We start from the raw sequence: 18,063 nt of genomic DNA, 5'->3' as shown, positions 1-18,063 counted from the left end.
GAATAAAGTTTTTCAACAACAGATGGACACAAATACATGACAAGTTTTAATTTTCTCATAAAACTGAATAAAATCAATGAAACTAATTAAAAAGAAAATGTGATCCTGATAAACGGAAAGAATGGAAACAAACGTCAGAAGTAACTGGTCGTAAAGGAACAGTTCACCCAAATCCATGTTCACCAGTATTACTCCAGTCCGTTTGCTTTGAGATCTCTGCCCCCACACCAACAGGTCAAACAAACTACTTCAGATGTGCTTTAAACATTCAACAGCAACATCTTATTTAGACAGCGTGCCCGTGCCCCCCCCCCCCCGTCCCTCTGGATGCTGCACAGAACACACGAGAGGTAGAAACTTTACAATCCAATCACAATTTAAAAGATTGCAGTTTTTATGAACGTTGCGATTTTTAACAACGTAGTTTATTATCGTCTCATCAAACAGCAAAAGGTTTACTCCGGTTCAGTCGAGGACAAATGACAGCTGGCAGAGTGAGACGTTAAAGTGCTGCTTTTGAATGTCACAATTATTTTAGTAAATTATTAGGTAGAGTGCGTTCAATAGTTTTGTAACTTGGGTGAACTGGCCCTTTAACATCGGGGCAAGAACCAGATGAAGAGCAGATGAAGAGCAGATGAAGAGCAGATGAAGAGCAGATGAAAAGCAGAAGGTGGAGCTGCAGGTGGAGCTGCAGGTGTGTCTCAGAACTACAGGAGGTGGTGGAAGTCCAGCAACTCCAGATGCCGAAAATCACAAATCATCAAGTTCCCAGAATGCACTGCAAAAAGTGCGTGTTCACTGACTGAACAAACGCCCTGTGCACCTTGTACGCAGCAGGTTCCCTGATCATCAGACTGACGTGGCTTCTCTTCATGTTCTGAGTTTCTATTCTCGACTATTTAAAGAATGTTTGTAATTGTTACATTTCCTTTGGGGGGGGGGGGTCACTCTAAAGTTTGACAGGAGGGGGGGTAAAGGAATGGGCTCACAGAAGATCAGGGGAACTTTATTCTCAGAAGTCAAACCTTATTGACTTTCGCCTCCAACGCTGTATCCAGTTCTCTTTATACGTCGTGTCCTTGTTTTACAAGTTGACAGTGAACACATCAGATGTGGCCGTGATGCAGAGGTCAGTGTAATGCACATGCACTCTGTGTTTCACCACCTTCTGAGAGAGACACACCCAATGATTTGATGAATTGTTTTTGTTTAATTGCTAGAGATCTGCTTGAAGCTATGGCACGAGCACATCCAGAACATCTGAGAGCTGCAGCACAGTTTAAAGATTTGCTGTTCCACACGAGGACAAAGTCAAAAAGTCATTCCTCAATCCTTAAAACCTGCAGGAGAATCCCTTTTTCCAAACTGAAGTCATGTGTTCAGTGGTCTCCAGTTCTTTGAGGACGCTGGGAGGATTATCAGACGGGCGGGGCGTCAGAAAAAAGGCCGGGGGTTATAAGGCATCTTTGTGGCCACGGAAGAGGCCGGCGAGCTCCGACATTCACAGCCGATCTACGTGTTCCTGAACTCTTCTTCACTTTGCTCCGCCTGAAGCTTAAAATGCTGATCCGTCACAGATGATGTTCTGGCCTCGGCCGGGGAACAGCTCCATCTGCCAGTACCGAGGGTCAGCGTACACTGCGAAAGGTCAGAGGGAACAACGGTCAGTGTTACGACAGCTTCAGGAGAAGCAGGTGCAGCACGCAGACATCAGAGTGGGAGGTACAGCTGTGTTTTATTAGGACAACACTGTCTCTTAACTGTAGACATAGTTACACTGTTTGCTTTGTTCGCAGTCTGAAAGGGAGACGCACACACATCATTATTTTGTGGATGCACAAATTATATTAATCGTCATAATTTCTACTCACAAGAAAATAATGTTTTGATTTATTTATTTAAATATATTATTATGTATTTGGCAGTAATGCAAAACATTTGAATAAATCATACAAACATTTACGTTATAATAATAATTTCCTTAATAAATTGTATATACAAATGACTATTTAATGCACTAACAATAACTTGTGAAACATTAAACTATATCCTCAGGCTCCATATCAAACACATGGTGCATACAAGAAGATAATTAGCTACATTTATTAGTTTACTTATTGTGGGACATTTGTACTTGTCTGCTGTGAACGCTTTATTTTATTTTGTGGAAACGAGACCAAAGCTCATTTGTGCCGCGTGAAGTCGTCGTTTTGTCACGTTAAATGTGTTTGTGGAGTAAAGCGCGGTGTTACCCATGTCTCCAGGAGTCAGCCACAGGTTGAAGGAGCTGCAGTGTTTCTGACAGCGCTGAACAGGCAGAACTCGAACTGTTGGAAGACCCTCGCCGACCACCAGCCAGCCAAACACCCCGACACCCTGAAACACAGAAAGCAACCTTAAGTTAGAGGCTGAGAGTTCTTTGTGGCGAGTGATGGAAGGAATCAATCACAGAAGTGTGTAATTAATTAGTACCAAAATGAAGGGGAAGAAAGTGTGTACGCAGATGACTAAATCGAAAGAAAAGGTATTCATTTGTGTGCACAAATTACATTTTTATTTATAATAATCTTCACTTGTATAGCACCTTTCATATAAGAAATGCAGCACATCAGCTTTACCTTTAGAGGAAATACAGAATGATGAGAGAAACAGGGTTAGGACGCCATAATTAATTAGGCCATAAAAACAACAGTTTAAAATACATTCAGGAAAATATTTAACTTGTTCTGGTAGACAAGTTCTTCTTTTGTATTATACTGTTAAACAGTCTGGTTTGTTACAACTTGGTTTTCTACTTTGGTCCATCACTCCTGTCAGTAACAATAACCCTGTAACCCTGTCAGTGTGGGGACTGCCGTCTGAACGTCACCTTGCTCTGAGAGTTTGTGCTGTGGGTGACCAGGCAGCGCTGCACGATGGTCCCAGCGCTGTCCAGCAGGGGGCAGAGCTCAGCCTTCGGGAAGAGCCACCTCAACACCTTCTCTCTGGTCCCAGAGCTGAACCTCCTGCACAGACAACACACAGTCACAATCATTAACCATCATAATCGTTATAAAAAGGTTACTGCATATAGTTTCTGAGTGGAGAGTGTCAGATAAGGACAGATCATCACAAGAACAAAATGTTCTGCCCAGTTTTCACCTCCTGCACAAACATTAAAACATTCTGCAACCAACTGGATGATAAACGGACAGAAGATAATCCGTTTCTATCAAATGTAATGTGTGTGTATCGAATGCTAAAACAAAAGGTCCCAGTGGACCGCTGCAGACGTCTACTTTGAACAGAAACGTGTACCAGAACAGCGTGAAGTTGGCGGGTCCTTGGGGGAGTCCGAGGTTGTGGTTCTGCAGACCGTCGTCCTCCTCCAGCAGAATGGACATGGAGCCTGAATGAGCCAAGTAGAGCTCCTCGAGCTGCTGTCGCTGGACGCTGAGAGACTCCCCACCCTGCAGGAAACAAACAGAAACCAGTATTAACAAACAAGATTCTGTTTTCAGCTAATTTCAAGCCTCTGCAAGTTTATTAATGCGACACGCTGAGGTTTAGAAAGAGTCTGGCAGTAATAAGCCAACCCTGGCAGGGTTTGACCTCTGACCTTCAGCAGGACGAGCTGCGGCCCCCGTCGCAGCGCCACCGTCCCTCTGAGGCTCTCTGGGACTTCCATCACTGAGGAGATCTCTGCACAGCCCGAACAGTTGACCAGATTCTGCCTGAGAGAGCCGGCACTCCACCATTCATGGAAACCTGCAGCGCACACACATTTACTATAAACAAACTGCAATTAAAAGTTATTTCTTCCACAAACGGATGTTGGAAAGCGATGGTTATAGGACTGCACCGAATGTACAGTTTACAGTTGAACCTTTGAATGTCTTTTGAAATAGATTGTGGTACAATTGTCATGTATGGTGCTGTTAGATTGCTTCTAGACTTCCACTTTCATACAGTTGCTAAAGCTGCGCAGCATTCAAACGTAATCAATGAGGCTTCAAACTATCTACTCGCCGCTCTGTGATGCAGTCAATGTGTGCTGCACGTAAATAATAGATAATCCTTTAGTCCAGGGGTCACTAACAGGCGGACCGCGGTCCGAGTCCGGACCCGGACCTATAATCAATAATTTATTGAGGGATTTTCTATTTTAACCGGCGCAGCTTCTCTCGTTCTTACGGCACTGGTTTAGAGGTTCAGGAAACTCACAGACCAATTACATGCGAGTTAAGCCATCCCACGTGACGCTACTCAGCCAATCAAATCTGTGCATTCCAACCGGCAAACATTGCGACTCTGAATACAGATGAGAGGCGCGTGACAGGCGGAAAGAGGAGTTAGCGATACAGAGAGAGAAGACGGAGAAAGGGAGACAAACACAGACGAGTGAGCGACAGACAGGGAGAGAAACACAGACGAGTGAGCGGCAGACAGGGAGACAAACACAGACGAGTGAGCGGCAGACAGGGAGAGAAACACAGACGAGTGAGCGGCAGACAGGGAGAGAAACACAGACGAGTGAGCGGCAGACAGGGAGAGAAACACAGACGAGTGAGCGGCAGACAGGGAGAGAAACACAGACGAGTGAGCGGCAGACAGGGAGAGAAACACAGACGAGTGAGCGACAGACAGGGAGAGAAACACAGACGAGTGAGCGACAGACAGGGAGAGAAACACAGACGAGTGAGCGGCAGAAAGGGAGAGAAACACAGACGAGTGAGCGGCAGACAGGGAGAGAAACACAGACGAGTGAGCGGCAGACAGGGAGAGAAACACAGACGAGTGAGCGGCAGACAGGGAGAGAAACACAGACGAGTGAGCGACAGACAGGGAGAGAAACACAGACGAGTGAGCGACAGACAGGGAGAGAAACACAGACGAGTGAGCGGCAGACAGGGAGAGAACAAGAACTACTCATGGCCTCTCCAAGAAGAGAGAAGTCAACAGAGCTTTCAACCCAGACTCCTTCATGTTCATCCTTCCCACTGGAGCACAACACCAGCGTCATGTGCTCAGAGACCGTGGTGCTCATTAAAGTGGTGATGTGAAACGCCACTATGAGACAAAGCACAACGTTTTTCACCAAACATACCCACTCAGGTCTGAGGTCACAGAACATAAGCACTCAGCCCAATGTGATTTAGATTTGTGACTAAATAAAGCAAATAGGCCACCTGTCAGCATCATCAGCCACAGAGAGCAGTTTAACCCAGGACGTGCTAGTCTGGGTTAAACTGTTCTGATTTATTCTAACACTGGTTGAGAGTTAAATCAAGATGTGAACCAGTTAAAGAAGAAGGGAAACTCAAGCTGCTGCTACACTTTATTTTATTGTTCTAAGATCAAACACTTTATTTTAAGATGCGCACATGCGCGCGCGCGCGTGTGTGTGTGTGTGTGTGTGTGTGTGTGTGTGTGTGTGTGTGTGTTCAGGCTTCGGACCTTGCAGATTGTACTTCTTGGCGATGGGCAGGGACAGCAGGCGGACGTGGCTGAGGGGGGACGACCAGTTGCAACAGCCCAGGTTGACCAGACCCAGCTGGGGGGCTCTCTGAGGGTACGTGAAGGCCAGCACCACCACCAGCAGGAAGCCCACTGCCACCACAAACTGCAAAGACAACAGGGACATTAGGTGCTGTATAAATAAAGTTATTATTATTATTATTATTATTATTTGTCCGACACACACTAAAATAAAACTTTTAAATAATTTAAGAACAATAATAAAATGTGAAAATCATTTGAAGTACTTTTATGTGATAAAAGCCTTCAGTGATTCATCGATTGTGTTTTCTGTCGAGGTTTTAGCAGTGTGATGTTTCCCTGACCTTGATGGTGGCTCTCAGGATGGGGAACTGGGGAGGCTCTCTCCTGGGCTCGTTGGTCTCCAGGACCTGCTTGATGAACCTCTCGATCTCCCTCTCCGACATGCCGTAGCGGTAGCCCGACTGGCGGAGGATGTCGATGCTCTCGGACAGTTTGTCGTAGATGCACGGCTCGCTCATCGTCGTTCCCATGACAGCAGCAGTCACGGCAACTTCTCTGTCAAACACGTCAATCTTCAGCTGCTGCGGGCTCCAGGAGCATGGTGTCACCTGCGCAGTCGTCCGAAGTGTTAACTTCCACTTTAACACTTTCAACAACAGCTAGCTTACATAACCTCCATGATTAAAGGGAGTTTATTTCATGTAAATTATAAAATGCGATCTAAACGTGGTCGGAGTTTGCTGTGAGTCTCAATGTGCTTCATGCAACAGCCACAGTACACTCATACAAACAAGTTCGCTCTCAAGTAGCATGTTTGAGTTTGTATTGTGCAAACAAGAAGATACAAAACAAGGTAGATTTAAAAGCAGTAAACGAGATTAATTCCTTTATAATCAAGTCATTCTGCAACATGCCATGGGTGCAAAAAAAGGGTGCAAAGGGTGCAAAAGGGTGCAAAAGGGTGCAAAAGTCCTGAGAACACAGAGTTATTACCTGCCACTTTTCTGTGTAATAAACATTTAGGCTGATTTATAACCGTCGACTTTTGTTCATGTCAGTGAGAACATGGTAGAGCAGACAGTATAGACTCCCAGGTGTCCTTATAGAGACAATAACACACTCTCTGGACAGACTGTAGGGTGTAAAGTAGTTAAAGGACTTGGTAAAGGAAACCAGTTTTAGGTCGTTACAGCTATATTAGATAACACTCAAGGGGCTAACTCGTGGAAGGGTTGTGAAAAGGAATTAAGAATGTGTAGTTCCCTTTGCAAATTAAAACAGGTTTAAACATAAGATGGTAAATGGTATAATTAATATTGTGTATGAAACGTTTGGCTCTTTCAGTTTAGTTTTAGTATCACCTACACTTAGTAGTGAACAGTCTGCCTTTCAGAAAGTAATATGAAAGGGTAGGTATAATATCTCACACTCAATAAATACATTCATTTAATTCCTTTTTGGTATTTATTTTTACTTTTTTGAAAAACATTAAAAAGGACCTAAATAAATGACTTATACAACTACTACTACACATTGGATGCACTCAGTACAAGTATCTAAAAGCTCCTTGAGCGTGAAGAGCTTCAGTAAATGTAGATGTGTTACATTCCACCACTGGATAACAGAACACACACCATCAGTCCAGCGACATGTAATGTCACTAAAACTCACAGAGAACACGATGTAACTGTGGTGATCATTAACGACATGTTGTTTTAAAACTTACTAACATAATAACACCACCACAGAGCGGATACACTGATAGCGGTGCACTGCTGTTAGCTTGTTAGCTTTAATAAACACTTTCAGTTAACGTCGCTTAAACAAACTACATAAGACTGAAAGCCTCACCTTTACCGTGACATCCCCGACCTCCGTGTGGGTCTCTTCTTTCTGACGTTAAATACTAAGATACATGGATTTTCTGTTTAACATAAACTAGCTAGTTAGGAGCATGGCTACCACAAACAGCCAACACACACACTTCTTCTTCTACGGTTCTTTTTGGTGCGGTATTAACGGTTTTAAGCGGCGGTTGGGAACCACCAGGGGCATTACCGCCATCTTCTGCTTCGGAGTGTGGATCAGAGATTAAATCATATCAATTCATCTTGTTTGTCTGATCAAATCAAAGACAATTCTACTGCTTGATCCACTTAACAGGTTTATTAAAGTGTTTTTGTATTAAGAATGGATATAGTCGTCTTCTTCTTCTTCTTCTTCTTCTTCTTCTTCTTCTTCTTCTACATAAAGGGTTGCATGATGGTGGAGAACCAATTACTTATGGCCGCACAAAGGGGGACATTGCCACCACGCTGGCCAGGGACTTCCACAATGGCCCGTTGGCCAATTATGTTCCTGCCTCTCCTTCTCCTCTTCATCAGATTGAAGCCTGCTTCATCTACAAAAATGTATTCATGGGCCCTTTCCATAGAATCAAATTCAAACAATCCCTAACTGTACCTGTGTTCTTCTCTGAATGCTCTTACGATGGTGCCACAGAGAACCTACTCTTTGTCCTGCTTCCCTCATCGTCAAGCCATGAACAAGAACATGGTCTGTGACCGTAGCCCGGATTGCATCTGAAATGATGGTTCTGTTTCTTCCTCGGCCTTGATATCTTCCTCTTGGCCCATCGCCTCTTACTTACTTACTCTTCCTCCTCTTCTTCCACCTCTTCCTGCTCTGCCGCTCAAAATGTTTTCTCAAAAAGACAGACAGACGGCATGTTGATCTTCTTTCTACAGTCTACTTTCTTACATTTGTTCTGTCTGCCAAGAATTTGAGGATGAATATGTTACAAATTAATTAATTAATTAATTCCAGATCACTGATATTCATAATACATCGGCCAACAAGCACAGTAACTAACACACAGTAACAGTAACTAAGTGCATTTACTTTACTTTGCTATTTCATACTTCTACTCCACAACAATTTAGAGACAAGTATTTTTGACTCCACTTATCTGATAACTTTAGTTACTTTGAAGATTCATAATAATACAGAATATAATCAACAAAAAATGGATTATATATTATTATAGGTTAGGATAAACTTTATTGATCCCTTGGTGAAATTCAAGAGTTACCCGGCAGTATATATAGTTTAAAAACCTCCTTCTTTACCAGCTACAACATTAAAGCAATCAACACAGGCATTTTAGGAAACTGAGGTAGTCACTGAGGTAAGCAACGAAACATGCATAAAATGTTATGAGACTGAATTTGAAAATAGTTTAGTGACCAAGCCGTAAATAATTTACTGTTTGAGGGTTTTCACCTGAACTTTATGGGAGGCGGAAAACACGTTTCATAAGCTTCTGGCTGTAACCAATCACAGGACAGAGAAAGGCCTCACATGGCACCAAAACAACGCATATCAGCCAATCAGAGCTGAAGGAAGTTCCGCCCCCTGTTGCCTTTACTTGTGCAACAGAAACAGCAGCGGCACCGAGCTGCGTCAAGCTGCAGAGAGTCACCGGATCAAGCTGCAGGGAGGCCGAATAATTACAAAATAAAATCCAAAAATATCTTTTGAATATAATTTGATTTAAAAAAGACTTTATTTACAGAGTATTCTTTAAAAACAGAAGAAAAGAAACAGATACAAAAACAGGAAAAAAGTGTAAATACAACCCTCGTACCAGGGGAACTGAAATAAACACAGTAATCACACATACCCTTAAACAACAACAACATACTATTTAATGTTATTTTGAGTATACAACTTACATAACATAACCGTTATCCTTAATTATACCTATACTAAACTGTTTTTTTATAACATAATTTATATGTATATTTATAACATATTCTATATTACATTTATATTGCAAGCCTACCTGCGCTAAGTGCCATTATTTAATCATATCATCAGTCTTGTGTACACTCTCATAGACTTGCTGACTCTGCTGCTAATAATCACTACTGTCAATTTAACCACTGTAGAGCAATTTGTCTTCATATGTTCTTGTACAGTTTTTCTATTCTATTCTAATCGTATATTATATATTTTTTAAATACCTTTTTAGTTAAACTATTATTTAACTTTTTCTATGTATTTGTGCTCCTGGAACAAATGAATTTCCCCTCTAAGAAACAATAAAGGTGTAAATCATAAATCATAGAAAGCATTTTACTTTGAAAGTCATCACCGGAAGTGCTCGTTGCTAGCATATTTACCTTGACACAGCAATTTCCTCGTAACCTGGACTCAACTGTCAGGCGGTAACGTTTCTCCCAACAAACCTAACTTATCTCATATTTAACAGTTTTCTTGAATCGTGAATCTTCTCCGTTTCTCCCACAGACACCAGCAGTTCAAACTGGTTTTAACCGGTGTACGCTGGTTTTGTGGCCGCGGTGCGCGTGTTGTTGTTGTCAGCGTGTCTCCAACTGAAACCAGTCGTCCAGATGCTTTCCCCGTGCAGGACCGTCACATCCCTGCTGCTCAGGCCGGCCTCGAGGCTTCCTCTCCGGCTGGGCTCTGATGGTAGAGCCGCCAGCTCTCTGCCGAAAGGTAACAGCAGCCCGAAGCACATTAGCCTGGTTGTTAGGAGCCACAGAGCAGCTAGCATGAAGCTAATCCCGAAGTGACGCACTTCAGTGAAGGGCAAACACCTCCTAACATATAACCTGAGTGATGTTAAGTAATTACTGTCTGTAAGAATATAATACATTCAAAACAAAAAGTCCTCAGCAACTAGTTGACTGAATAAATGTAAGATCAATTTAATTAAATAAGTAACCTAAAATAGAAAAAGGTAATATTGTGCATGAAAGTGATACTGAAAGAAGTAATATCGCACATGTTAGATGTTGACATTTATCAGACAGCAGTTCATTACGTTTTATGGTTCCAGCTCTGTTTATATATTTATTTTTATTGTTTTATTTTATTTTTTATTTGACTTTTAATTTTTTTAGTTTTTTAAAACGAATATTTGAGATATGTTGGTCAGACAAAACAAGACATTCGATGACTATATATGTTTACTAATAGATCAACCGTGGAAGTATTCATATCCTTAAGTGAAAGTAGAAAAAGTCTAAATAAAATAATAAATGTCATTACAAATGCCTTGATTACATAATTAATAGTGCCCAGGAGATTCTTTTGGACTTACTCTTGTAAACACTTAAATTACATAATTACATTTTACATAACATCGAGAAGGCAAGGCTTTTGAGAGTGTTATTTATTTTTGTGCTGCAGAGATGATAAAGAAATATGAACTGGAGAAAGATGAGTGCCGCCCCCTCTACATGGACTTCCAGGCAACCACGCCCATGGTAACTGTTACCAACCATGTTGTTATGGTTACAGGCTTTACCAGCTGATGTCAGAAAGAAACTTACTTACTTTCCCTTTTAACTTCTAACTGTTTGTGTGTGTAGGACCCCCGGGTGCTGGACGCCATGTTGCCCTTCCAGGTGAATTACTATGGTAACCCTCACTCCAAGACACACGCCTACGGCTGGGAGAGCGAGAGCGCCATGGAGACGGCCAGGAAGGTAGAAACACACTCAGTCTGCACAGAGAGAGAGAGAGATGAATAGTTAAAAATAAAAATGCTGCAGGACGGAGTCTTAAAACCCAAACATGATTCAGCATTTTTGCACTTCTGGGTGAAGAAGCTCAGTGGTGGTGACATGACATTTGTTTTTGTCACCCCTGCACCACTCTACACTCTTTACAATGCGCTGTGTGGTAATGTGTAAACCATTAGTTGCTTATAAATACATTGTTAACGTTGTACAACACGATGTGTACTTTAGTTGTGGTCATAATTGAATTACATCTGAATTTGGGAGAGAGACGCTGACTGTGTGTTGTCTCTCTCTCTGAGCAGCAGGTGGCAGATCTGATCGGAGCAGATCCCAGAGAGATCATCTTCACCAGCGGAGCCACCGAGTCCAACAACATGGCTATCAAGGTTTCCCCCTGCTCCTCCTCTTCATCACTTCCTCTCTCCCTGTCCTCTCACCACCACCTCCTCTGGTTTTAGTGACGCAGAATTGACGACTCACTTGGCAAAATCTTTCCATTTGATAAATGCTGGTGTGACCAAACCTTGGGAACACGTTTAGAACAGAATGAGAAGCAGTAAGAACACAGTAGGTGTGCTCCCGTCCACACTACCTTCGTGCACATTTTCAATTCATGCACAAAAGAGTGGAAACGGCGAAAGATCCAAAACAATCTTTACACTTGGCTGAGGCGGGACAGTTGTTGTTGATGACCTACATGAAGCATGTGACTTCAACGTCCACTCTAACTTCTGATCCGATTAAGAAGTAAATTAAGTTAAGTCTCCTCACAGATCGTGTAACCTCTTCTGTAATGGTGTAATGTTTTACCGACTGGAGAATTGGTGCCACCTACTGCTTACCTCGAAGAACCAACTACTAATAATCGCATAACGGTGGTGGATGGAAACGAGCATTCATTCTCATTTTGTGTTGCCAATTTCCTCGGAAGAATTTGCGATACAGTTGGATTAAAACCTGGCTAGTGCGAACACTCAAAAGGTCCTAAGTTATAAGCCAGTTTGTGACGTCAGTGGTGACCCCGCCCCTCCCTCTCCTGCAGGGCGTGGCCAGGTTCTACAAGACCAAGAAGCGTCATGTGATCACCACGCAGACGGAGCATAAATGTGTTCTGGACTCGTGTCGAGTTCTGGAGTCCGAAGGCTTCAGCATCACCTACCTGCCAGTCATGCCGAACGGACTGCTGGACCTGGAGGTACAAAGTGAACACGTGTAGCATGTAGAGAGAACATGCAGACGTCATTGTTTGTATTAAAAACTGTGTGTGTGTGTGTGTGTGTGTGTGTGTGTCCAGCTGTTGGAGGCCTCCATCCGTCCCGACACCTCTCTGTTGTCAGTGATGACCATCAACAACGAGATCGGAGTCGAGCAGCCCATCAAGGAGATTGGTAAACACGGCAACACAAGCATGTCATCTGTGAGATTCAATCACTTCAGACGCCTCCGTTCGTCCTTGAAGTGGTGCAGCAACATTAAGTTAAGACGTAACGTAGTCATTAGACCCAGCAACAAGATGTAAACAAATCAGCAGTCTACACTTTCTGATGTTGTTTCTGCTGCTCATTCGTCAGAGCAACAATGGGCAGGCACACATTGAGGAGATGACGTCATAATTTCCCACCTTCACCAGACTTCACCAGTTTCCTGATCTTTAGGTTTTTACTCGGAGTCTGATCCGATTGAGTGTTCAAATCAATCAAAACTATTATTTAATTGATCTTTACTCTTCCTGTCCACAGGTCAGATTTGTCGCTCTAAAGGAGTCTTCTTCCACACTGACGCCGCTCAGGCTGTCGGAAAGATTCCCGTCAATGTCACGGACAGCAAGATTGATCTGATGTCCATCAGCGGCCACAAGCTCTACGGACCCAAAGGTTAGCCGTGGCATTCCTGGAGATATAACTGTTAGCTAATTAGACGAGAAGAGGCAGTTTATTTAATCAGCACATTTATATATTTCATATTTGCTTGCTGCTAAAATGTTCCTGTTGAAATGTGAAATACTGAGAAGTTACATTGTGTGTGTGTCTGTCTGTGCAGGTGTGGGCGCTTTGTACGTGCGTCGTCGTCCCCGTGTGCGCTTGGAGCCGCTGCAGAACGGGGGCGGGCAGGAGAGGGGGCTGCGCTCCGGCACCGTCCCCACCCCACTGGCTGTTGGGCTGGGAGCCGCCTGCAGCATCGCACAGTACGAGTTGGAGGTAAAACAAACGCACCCAAACACCCCGAGAATGCAAATGCATCCAAACATCCTGGGACTTAGAGTGTGTGTGTGTGTGTGTGTGTGTGTGTGTGTGTGTGTGTGTGTGTGTGTGTGTGTGTGTGTGTGTGTGTGTGTGTGTGTGTGTGTGTGTGCGCGCAGTATGATCATCGCAGAGTGTCCATGCTGGCTAATCGTCTGGTCCAGAAGATCATGTCTGAGCTTCCTGACGTCATCATGAACGGAGATGCAGAACGACGCTACCCTGGTACAAACACGCACACAGAAGTGAAACATGAACTTAACGTCAGAGGTTTCTGTTGGAAGTGTGTGTGACATTGACAACATCTTGTTACTACAGTAGATGAGGCAGATTCACGTATCTGACTGTGTTTGTGATTTTTCAGGCTGTGTCAACCTGTCCTTTGCGTATGTGGAGGGAGAGAGTCTGTTGATGGCGCTGAAGGATGTCGCTCTGTCATCTGGGAGGTCAGACACGCACCTTTTTATAAATGACTGGCCTGGAGCTGCTTCTGACGACTCCAGCTGTTTAGTCAAACCATTATAACTGTAACTGTGTAACTGTAACTCTACCCTGCACCCTCATTTAGTTTGTGTCATTCCTGTGGACGCACATGTCTGTGTGCAGGTGGCCTGATTCCTGCCGCCCGTTATTCCACATTTAGAGCTGCAACGATTTTGATAATCGATAAATCATTAAACACATTGTTCATGCACCAAAGGCAGAACATGCTGTTTTCAGCCTCTAAATATGTTAATATTCTGCTTAAAATCATATTAAACTGAATATCTTTGGGTTTTGTGCTCACAAAACAAGACGTACAGAGACATCCCCTTGGACCTCGAGGGACTGGGATGATAATTCTTCACAATTTATTTCATTTTAATCTGATTAGCAGATTAACACAAAAGGAAAATAATTGTTAGTTGCAGCCCTATAAACTTTATTCACCTGACTACAGGTTAGCAAACATGTCAACAATGCACAATTTGAAATATTTAAATGCAAATGATTTCTGAAACGGATACACACAGGGGAGTTTTACCTGATTTCTAAAAGATGAATGAATGTTTGTTTGTGTGCACACAGCGCATGTACGTCAGCGTCTCTGGAGCCATCGTACGTCCTCAGAGCGATCGGAACAGATGAAGACTTGGCTCACTCGTCCATCAGGTACAAACGCCGACATCCTCTCGGAGACACGCAGCACAATCCTGATTATCCAATATAATCAAGTTTGACTTTACTTGTCATTTCAATTAAATAACATTCCTTTGGGAGTATATTATTTAAATGTGTGTGTGTGTGTGTGTGTGTGTGTTAGGTTTGGTATTGGCAGGTTCACCACAGAAGAAGAAGTGGACTACACAGCAGAGAAATGTATCCACCAGGTCAACAGGCTCCGAGAGATGAGGTGAGTTCAGCTGGACAGATTATTATATATAATATAATATTGTTCTCTCTTATTTCGGTAGTTTTGTCATCATCATTTCTATCAGTAATAATAACTCCCCGAGGTAATAAGAGAACATGATGACAGTCTGATGGGTCAAGAAACACAACAGTCAGACGATCACGCAGGTTAGACAAACCTATTTGTATAAAGAACAAAGGCAAACGATAAAGTGATTAACCAAAGTGTCTGTTCTGTTCAGAACCCACTTCCTGCTTCAACACTGACCTACTGTTCTGTTCAGTACCCACTTCCTGCTTCAACACTGACCTACTGTTCTGTTCAGTACCCACTTCCTGCTTCAACACTGACCTACTGTTCTGTTCAGTACCCACTTCCTGCTTCAACACTGACCTACTGTTCTGTTCAGTACCCACTTCCTGCTTCAACACTGACCTACCGGGAAATGTGTCTTGCAGCCAGCGAACACATAGAACACACTCGGATCCAAAGAAACATAATAAAAACACGAGTACATCGAGTGACAACAGGAAACCTATCGTCTGTAAACCATCACCGTCAGCGCCCAGGTGTTAAATGGAAACTACTCATCAGTTGGGTCATCGTGAGCATTTAACAGTTTGGTGGCCTGAGAAATAAAGACGTTATTCAGCCTGTTAGATCGGCACTGTGGACGTGGAGATCTCCTGTCCTACTGTCACCTATTCAAGGATTAACAAACCGAGTTATAATAGTGGCGGGGACGACTGACTGACGGAGCCGTAGAGTGTCTTGAGTTTACCACACACACTTTCCAGAGGAAGTGCACAGTACTCGTGTGCAGAGTTTTCCTCTGCCATCAGTACTGGCGTTTCAGGTGCGCTCACGTTCAGATAAAGTGGTTTAGATCATCTGATAGTTTCTGGTCGGTCTGCTCGTGTTTCTTGATCCGTCTTCTTAGTGAATTCACTCAGATCCCAGATCTCAGATCCCAGATCTCAGATCCCAGATCTGAACAAAACTACCAAAATAAGTCAAAATGTAATGAACTACAGAAATCTACTGATTTAATTACTCCATACAAACATTTCTCTCTTGTCTCTCGGCATGTCCCCTTTGTGTGTCAATGAAATTCATTTTGTATTTTTATATAAATGGTAATATGGTTATGAGTAACTCCCTGTCTGTCTCCCTGTCTCACTCTCTGTCTGTCTGTCTGTCAGTCCTCTGTGGGAGATGGTTCAAGAAGGCATCGATCTGAAGAGCATCAAGTGGACGCAGCACTAGACTCCTCCCACTTCCTGTTTACTTCCTGGCTGATGACGATGGCGATTGATTCCCAGTGAACTCTTGGGAATGCATTAGCTTTTCCTTCCCGTAAACAAACACGCACAAACTTCCTGTCTGACTTGAAGTCTGTTTGTAACTATAGCTTCGTGGCTCCGTAGCAGATCCTCTCGTCGCTGTCTGGAGATGTTGTTTTCGGAGCGTTGACCAACACAAACTCAACTTGTTGTATGTCGTTCTGTGTCCTGTATCACAAAGTCAGTTCATCTTAGTCTCTGGGGAAATTATATTACTGAGCCAAGCAAGCAAAACTTTATTCGTATATTTCATACAAGGTGGAAACACGATGTGCTGCACATTTTAGTTGGGAAGTTGCAGCCATTAAAACATTATACATAAGAAAACACAATTAAAACAGACCCGTAAATAATACTTGTGAGTTAAGACCATTAAGAAGTAGAAATACAAATTAAAATAATTGAGATATATATTAATTAAAATCCTCAGAAAAGTAAGAATAAAATAATAATCAAGACCAACAAACTACTGAAGCAGCAAAGTGTCATTCATATATCAAACAATCACACTAAAACTAAACTGTGGTAGGATGAAATATTGAAAGTAAGGCTGTAAATCATTGTGGGACTCTGCTTACTTGTCTCTTTATTGTTATCTCAGTACTTTTGAAATGATTACTCATGTGTCCAGTGATCTGATTGGTCAGTATTGGACTGTTGATGTGTTTTGATCTGATCTTCTGAAGTGAACTTACTTTGAAGCCGGTTAGGCCGCAGCGGAGGTTACAATAGTGAGCCAGTTCTGTGATTTCAACACAAAGATATGCAGCTAATCTCCCTTTGTGATACAGGCTCTTGTTAGGTTGCTGAGCAGGAACAAAGCAGGAACCGTGTTACTTTAGCGAGGCTGAACTGAAGGCAGCAGACCTGGAGTTTACTGAGCTGCATGATACACTTTCCTCTCCGTCTCAGAACTGTCTTACTGTTTTTCGTTCCCTTCTCGTGTCCGTTTTTTAGTATTCAATAAACCGCAGCATCATGTCAGTTCATCAGCACTGTTCATAGTGTTTGCAGTCGCAGTTTGATTGTTTTGTTAAGGCCTGAACACTTTACAAGACTGAGCCTTGATTCGACGGCTAATTTTCAAGATGCAATGTCACATACTGACTGAGACCAACGTGTGTCTGACTTTGAAACACAAAAATCGGAACAATTCAGTTGATAACTTCGGTTCTTCGCACCCTGAGAGGCGATTTAGAGATTTGTATTGTGTTCCTGGATGTTCCTGACACATTTATTCAGCTCCATCTACTTCTACTGTTGCTCTCATTATATACATTATTATCCAATAAAGTGCTGCTTCATGGTTATGCAATAAACTTTTGTTTTGTCTTTTCTTATAAAATTCTTATAGTGTGTTTATTTTTATTGGGATAATTATATTTCATAGACAAATGCTATTTACCACATCACATGTAGCCTGAGCACGTTCGCAATGGCCTTCCATAGTTTGGCATGTACACAAATATACTCAAAAAACCCTAAAGCACACCATGGGTCTTCAACAGGGGTGGTGATGGCCTAGTGGTACGGCTTCCAAATACAACACCAATTGGTGTGTGTTCAACACCAGAGCTGCCACCATTGTGCCCCTGAGCAAGGCACTTAACCTGAGTTTGCTCCAGGGGGACTGTCCCTGTAGTTAGTTCACTGTAAGTCGCTCTGGATACGAGCGTCTGCTAAATGACCTGTAATGTAACGGGGTCCGTGACCTCTAGGGAGTCTTCAGAGTTACTGCAGGGGGGGTTTCCAAATTATTGTTTGATAATGTTCAGAAATAGTTTTCATAAATAAATATGTCTGAAAATACACATTACAGTAGCATGAATCTACATAAATCGGCCTATTTGTTAAAATACGTTATGTACTTGTACACACTTTTGTAGGTCAGTTTAATATGCAACTCAATTGTGTGTGTGTGTGTGTGGTGGAGACAGAGGACAGATATAGATAGAGAGAGTAGAGACAGAGAGGAGAAGAGCGAGACGAGAGAGAGAGGAGAAAGAGAGAGAGGAGAGACATAGAGAGAGAGAGACAGAGAGAACATAAGA

General features: G+C 42.8%; 2 protein-coding genes across 5 annotated transcripts; one reads left to right on the top strand and one right to left on the bottom strand.

Moving 5' to 3' along the window:
* Window positions 1-33: 33 nt before the first annotated feature.
* On the bottom strand, window positions 34-7,488 carry c5h6orf89 (chromosome 5 C6orf89 homolog). Of its 2 annotated transcripts, none has more exons than XM_029432149.1 (8): window positions 7,336-7,488; window positions 5,826-6,092; window positions 5,440-5,605; window positions 3,602-3,750; window positions 3,301-3,452; window positions 2,873-3,008; window positions 2,256-2,379; window positions 34-1,641 (listed from the first exon to the last, which is right to left on the bottom strand). In XM_029432149.1, exons 2-8 carry the CDS (start codon window positions 6,012-6,014, stop codon window positions 1,559-1,561), a joined length of 999 nt encoding a protein of 332 aa, XP_029288009.1. In that variant the 5' UTR covers window positions 6,015-6,092; window positions 7,336-7,488; the 3' UTR covers window positions 34-1,558. The 2 variants fall into 2 exon arrangements, with proteins under 2 accessions (XP_029288009.1, XP_029288010.1); XM_029432150.1 differs by having other exon boundaries at window positions 5,826-6,034.
* Window positions 7,489-9,633: 2,145 nt separating this feature from the next.
* nfs1 (NFS1 cysteine desulfurase) lies at window positions 9,634-17,331 on the top strand. 3 transcript variants are annotated; one of them, XM_029432400.1, is made up of 14 exons: window positions 9,634-9,713; window positions 9,796-10,005; window positions 10,702-10,778; window positions 10,884-11,000; window positions 11,339-11,422; window positions 12,079-12,231; window positions 12,331-12,424; window positions 12,776-12,910; window positions 13,077-13,234; window positions 13,396-13,501; window positions 13,641-13,722; window positions 14,345-14,428; window positions 14,580-14,669; window positions 15,872-17,331. In XM_029432400.1, exons 2-14 carry the CDS (start codon window positions 9,900-9,902, stop codon window positions 15,933-15,935), a joined length of 1,350 nt encoding a protein of 449 aa, XP_029288260.1. In that variant the 5' UTR covers window positions 9,634-9,713; window positions 9,796-9,899; the 3' UTR covers window positions 15,936-17,331. The 3 variants fall into 3 exon arrangements, with proteins under 3 accessions (XP_029288260.1, XP_029288261.1, XP_029288259.1); XM_029432401.1 differs by lacking the exon at window positions 15,872-17,331 and adding an exon at window positions 14,911-15,848 and having other exon boundaries at window positions 9,665-10,005; XM_029432399.1 differs by having other exon boundaries at window positions 9,667-10,005.
* The last annotated feature ends 732 nt before the right edge of the window (window positions 17,332-18,063 follow it).

Source organism: Cottoperca gobio, chromosome 5 (assembly GCF_900634415.1).
Source record: "Cottoperca gobio chromosome 5, fCotGob3.1, whole genome shotgun sequence".
Lineage (NCBI taxonomy): Eukaryota > Metazoa > Chordata > Actinopteri > Perciformes > Bovichtidae > Cottoperca > Cottoperca gobio.
Note: the sequence above shows the minus strand (reverse complement) of the source record. Positions and strands in the feature narration are given on the sequence as shown.